At 34.1% G+C, this 6,000-nt stretch overlaps 1 protein-coding gene across 7 annotated transcripts in view; it reads right to left on the bottom strand.

Moving 5' to 3' along the window:
* Window positions 1–245: 245 nt before the first annotated feature.
* Window positions 246–6,000, bottom strand: part of LOC145247464 (intersectin-1-like) — a 334,749-nt gene continuing 328,994 nt past the window's right edge. For all 7 annotated transcript variants that reach the window (XM_080109259.1, XM_080109257.1, XM_080109253.1 and 4 more), the window contains one exon: window positions 246–428. In XM_080109259.1, coding sequence (XP_079965385.1) covers window positions 277–428 — 152 coding nt within the window. In that variant the 3' untranslated portion in view covers window positions 246–276. The remainder of the gene's footprint in view (window positions 429–6,000) is intronic.

Raw genomic sequence — 6,000 nt, 5'->3', positions numbered from 1 at the left:
GCCTTCAAGGAAGCGTTATGTCACTGAAACACAATTACATTTGCATAAAACAAATGAAATGTTTATATAATAAATATATATATGTATATGTATATATATATGTACATGTGTGCTAAAAATCAGTGTAAAATTTGTAAGAAATTACTTTAGTTAAGCACCGTTAGAATAAAATGAACTCAATCAGCAAATTTGATCACATTGATAATGTTTCATCGAAGTGAAATTAATTTTGGGAAAGCCGCAGATTTTTTTTTTTTTTTTTTTTTTAATAATTAGCTAGGAAGAGTCGTAAAGCTGCAAGTCAAGTTTGACGACAACCTCTCCCGAGGCAATTTCATGCAATGCCAATTTCTTGGTAATCGGTCCTCTTCGGGTTCTGCTTTCTTCAAATATTTCCGATACGCAAATTTCGGTACGTCCCAAGAAATCTACAAAGAAAGAAAAAAAAATTAAATACAAATCAGATGACAACAACAAAACAAAACAAAAAAAAATATATAAAAAAGAAAGACTTTTAACCTGGAGGCCACATGGCTCATAAAATGGATTCACATGAAAAAAAAACATCTATATATAAAAGCGAAAATGTGTGTGTATGTATGTTCGCTTTTTGTGTATGTCTGCAAAAGGCTTTTTTCCGAGGCCCGCTCAGTCGACTCTCTCCTTCTTAAAACTTTTTATATCACGTCTAAATGATATCTACGAGTTAACAACAGGGGTCACCTGTCTATTTAATTTGCCCGACTTTTACCAGCTCGCAGCATCTTCGAAAAGTGAATGATGTCACAGGGGAACAGTAACTGGCTTGCACCGCAAAACTAGGTCAAACATCACGCCACTTCCTTGCACCTGCATATTTCGCTTTATAAACCTTAGCTTAACAGGCTTATTAATTCCTCTCCCTTCGTGGCCGAGATGGTTAGGTGTCTGTTTTTTTTTTCCCTTTCGTTTCCACGTTCGCGTCAAGGCTTTGGGGTTCAATCTTACCTTCCTACTAAAACTTTTTTTTTTCTTTTACACCTCCAAACATCCGGACAACTTTTTTTCTTTTTTTTTTAACACCTCCAAACACCCGGCCAACGTTTTTTGTTGTTTTATTTTAACACCTCCAAACACCCGGCCAACGTTTTTTGTTGTTTTATTTTAACACCTCCAAACACCCGGCCAACGTTTTTTTTTTTTTTTTTAACACCTCCAAACACCCGGCCAACGTTTTTTTTTTTTTTAACACCTCCAAACACCCGGCCAACGTTTTTTTTTTTTAACACCTCCAAACACCCGGCCAATGTTTTTTTTTTTAAACACACACACCTCCAAGCATCCAGGCAACGCCGGGTACCCCCCCCCCGCTAGTCTATTATATAATTCTCACCTGTCTGTTTAAATGTATGTATGTATGTTTGCATGTCATGTCTGCCTAAAACTTTCAACAGCGGCAACAGATTTTCACGAGATCGGTACTGTTTTGAAGCGCGACCCTTTAGACGACAAATATAAAAAAATTGGCTAAAAACAATTATTCCTTCACCCTCAACTGGGCACTTTTCTACAGGAAGGGATCGCCTTTTCGCAGATATTTTCGTAGACATCCCCTCTTTTTGATTGACTAGCCTTAATTTAAACTTATGTAACTTTCAGTTTGGCGATGGGCGCAACAGCAAAGGCATCACGTTTTTTTTTGTTTTTTTTCACATTCTTTTCCTCCTTCGCAGTATGGGTCTGAGCCGACCTGCATACTAGCACTTTTTTTTTTTTTTTGCTCAACACACACCTCCAAACACCCGGGCAACGCCGGGCACCCATGCTAGTAATACATAAAGCACAACTCAATTTTCTATGGTATTTTTACTTGTTTGCAGATTGGAGTTGTTGTTGGCAGGGATGGTTAATAATTTTCAAGATTCCCAAGCTTGAATATTAATTAGGTTACCCTGAAAATGTTGACAAAGGATCTCCCTACCCATGACTGATCCTGACCCTTTGTTAGTTGGTCACTGTTTATTTGCCCTTCCTTTCTTCAGGGCTAGCAACTCTAGACGGCTAGATAATATCTAAGACTGTCTTCACCCCCACCTCCAGGGCTTACCTACAAAAGCGATCCCAGTGGGACTTTTCCTGTTCATTGAAGTACTTATTTTTCAGAGAAAAAGAATAATTTTTAGGGTGGTTTTGCTGGTCAGAGATGTTTTCAGTTTTCTATACCGTTTCTTCTTTCTCTGGCCAAGCAGCTATCATTGCAACGTCCACATTGAAATGGACTAACAAAAAAATTGTGCTACATTGAGGTAACCCTGTTAATATGAATGGGTATAGACAGAACACGGCTGATCTAGAGGAGTAAACCTCAATAAACAATCCTGCTATCTCCATAGGTAGTAGTAGTTCCTATGGCATCCAACGAAAGTGTGATCACAGCTTCGAGAACTGCACGGTTGTGCGGATGACAATGGGGTAAGCGCATTGCTCCAACTACAACAAGATAGTGTCTCGACAAAATACCCATCCCTTGGAGGGGGTTGGTGTTAGGAAAGGCATCCAGCTGTATAAGTTTGCTTCAATCTCACACGTCATGTCAAACATGGCAGAATTTCCAACCTTTGGACAGGGGGGGGGGTAAAACCTAAAAAGAAGAAGAGGATCAGGGGAAGATAACAGAAAAATTATGAAGAAATGATAAAAAATAATCTTGAGAGATGAAGGATAAAGAAAAGACTTGGTCAGAGATAATTTAGCTCAGAAAGCAATAGCTAATTCAACAAATACCAGCATGTGAAATGAATGCTACGTTGAAGCCGATTAATAATGATTATGGCGGTGATGATAATTTAGGTAGCAGTATCAAGACTTACAACTATGGGGGTCCTTTTGGTCAAGATCAAAATGTAGTATCTGTTCTTCAGATGCTGCACTTTAATTTCTTGTTCTCTTTCGGTGAAATAGCAGTCCTTCACGACTGAGACAATTTTTTTTATTTTTGCACCTTTTCTCCGCGTTAAAAAACGACCCTGGTGTCTAACTCTGTCCCGTGGGGAGGCATTGTAAATAGGTACAACTATGAGGATGAAAGCTCCCTATGCGTCTTTTATTATGATTGATAAAAAAATTAAATATTAAACAGGACTAAATATTAACATTGGTGATTTGCCAGAATTCCCCCCTATATGTAATAATAATAAAAAATACAGAAATATCTTTATGATGCATATACTCGTCACGGAACAAACAAAAAATCATATTCCAAGAATCACGTAAATCAATCAAGTAGTATTTTTATATATACAAAAATCTTTTGATAAGATTTTAAGCAATTAATAGAAAACTGCAACCATTACAAGGCTAAAACAAACAAAACAGAATCTCGAAAGTTTAAATTGGGTTATCTCTCTTTGTTTATTCAAGATCACGGAGTGAGACACTCCATCCTTGATTACTCATAAAATTTGATTTTTTTTTTTTAGTAAAAAAAAAAGAAAAAACTACTTGATCAATTTACATGATTGTTGGAATATGATATTTTCATTTCATTACGAGTATATAAAGCATACAGAGTTTTCTTTATTTTTGTTTTTGAATATAGGGGGAATTCTGGACAAGAACCAAAAAGCTTTTGTATTTATTCATTTTCTCTAACTAAATGGAATATGACGATGCCAACAAATACCAATGTTTCCTTATTTGTGAAAATCAGACTTTGTTTTAGGTATGAATGACCTAAATAATCTATAATCCTGCACAATTTTTCAGCACTCCTGAACATTAACCAAATCTAATAATGCTAAACTGGTATTCACACTATTTATTAAACTAAAACTTTCCCCAAGGTTTCTTTTCCGTATATATATATATATATATATATATATATATATAGACTTGTTTGTAATATTCCGAATTTTACTGGGTTCGTATAATTCAGTAAATTTTCATATACCAATGAATTTTAAGCCAAAGCGAGATGACTTAAATTGTAAGCTACAAAATTACCATATTTTATAATTGAGCATTCATATACTGTATTAACAAAAACCAAGACTTCAAAAAAAGAATTGATAGCAATAAATAGTGTATTTCATTGTTAGTTACAATTGGACGAATTCAAACATTATGGCGTTCGAAAATTTTCACATAAATAGCCTTTCTTCAGACTTATTGAATAAAAAAACACTTTAACAATAGAACATTATGTAAAGACATTTCCCTTAAAGGACAAAGATGCATCCGGGATAAATGTTTTCGCATGCTTTATTTCCTTTAAGGGAAATGTCTTTACATAATGTTTTATTTTTAAAGTATTTTTTATTCAATAAGTCTGAAGAAAGGCTATTTATGTGAAAATTTTCAAATGCCATAATGTTTGAATTTGTCGAAATGGTCTTGAAACAATTGTAACTAACAATGAAACAACTCTTTGTTGCTATCAATTCTTTTTTTGAAGTCTTGGTTTTTGTTAATACAGTATATATATATATATATATATATATATATATATATATATGCAGTGATACTTCATTGGTTGGTGTTCAAATCAAAAGTTAGAGATTTTCTTGTCACGGTAGTCACAAAAAATTTCAGAGTTTGAACCGCTGGCTTCGCTTCGAATGTAAACACGCAGCAGTGTTCTTCAATGGAACGTTGTAATTGATACTGTTCGTAATACTTTTGAACTCTAGTGTGACGACACAACTCCACTCTGATAACATTGCCACGCAAGTCTGAACTTTGCAATGGGAGTTATATTTAGAACAGCATCATCGCAACCTCCTTCGACAGTCTAGATGGTGTCTGAGTTATTTTCAGCACATCAGGTGACACCAGAACTACGCAATTTGATTGGTCAACCCTTTTTTTGTGTGGGATGACAAAGGACGATCGAATTTAAAAAGGAACTGATATAGAAATTTGAAAGAGGAATACATGTGTCAGCTCTTTCAAAGGAATATAAAATAGAAGTGCAATTAAATGTATAAAATCCTCAAAGTTTACAGATAAAAGAGTTAAAATTATACACATATATATATATATATATATATACACACACATATATATATAAGTGAGATAAGATACTGATAGAAGAATTCAGATGAAAATCCTTATCGATATTACTTGAAATAATACTTTCAAGGAGATCCTAGCCAAAAAGGAAAAGCTCAATATTCAAGAATAGAGAATGTATCAAATTAAACAACGAAACTTATATATATATATATATATTTCACGCTTTTTATTAAACCTTTCCCTAAGGTTTCTTTTGTATATATATATATATATATATATATATATATATATATATATATATATATATATAGGGACTTTTAAACTCTGGAACCAATTAATTCTATTTCAGTTAATTTAAAGGGGAAATATCGTTTTGGTTGTTGAACATTTCGGTGTTTGAACAAACATCTGGAATGAATTATGGTCGAGTATCGAGGTACCATTGTGTGTGTGTGTGTGTGTGTGTATATATATATATATATATATATATATATATAAAAGAAACCTTAGGGAAAGTTTTAGTTTAATAAAAAGTGTGAATATATATATATATATATATATATATATGTATGTATAATTTTAACTCTTTTTCATCTCAAATAAGACACATTGTCACTTGGACTTGGGATCATCTCAACAGGGGATTATGTGGGAAGTGGCGTAGCAAGATGTCTGTTCACATTACATTTAAATTTCTGTATGTTCGTACAGTCAGCAGTAAACAAGAAGGAAATTTCAAAGTCTAGCAGTTCGAGGGAAGAAACTATTAGAGTAGAAAGCTTTCCAGTATTTAAGGACCTCAACACTGAAGGGGTGGGATTTTGCTGTTTGCTGGGTTAGTTGGGAGTATGTACATCAAGGGAGCACAAGCATAAGAAGCATAGTACATTCTATTAAAATACTCGTACAACAGTCATAGGGATCCTACATTGTGGCGATGGTACAGGGGTTGGGGCTAGGTCGATAATGAGCTTGGAAACTCTTTTTGTGTATCCTGTCTAAGAGGTA

This window comes from Euprymna scolopes, chromosome 25 (assembly GCF_053919585.1).
Source record: "Euprymna scolopes isolate OS-2025 chromosome 25, ASM5391958v1, whole genome shotgun sequence".
In the NCBI taxonomy this organism is placed as follows: domain Eukaryota; kingdom Metazoa; phylum Mollusca; class Cephalopoda; order Sepiida; family Sepiolidae; genus Euprymna; species Euprymna scolopes.
The sequence above is the reverse complement of the archived record's forward strand: the minus strand, read 5'-3'. Positions and strand labels throughout refer to the sequence as shown.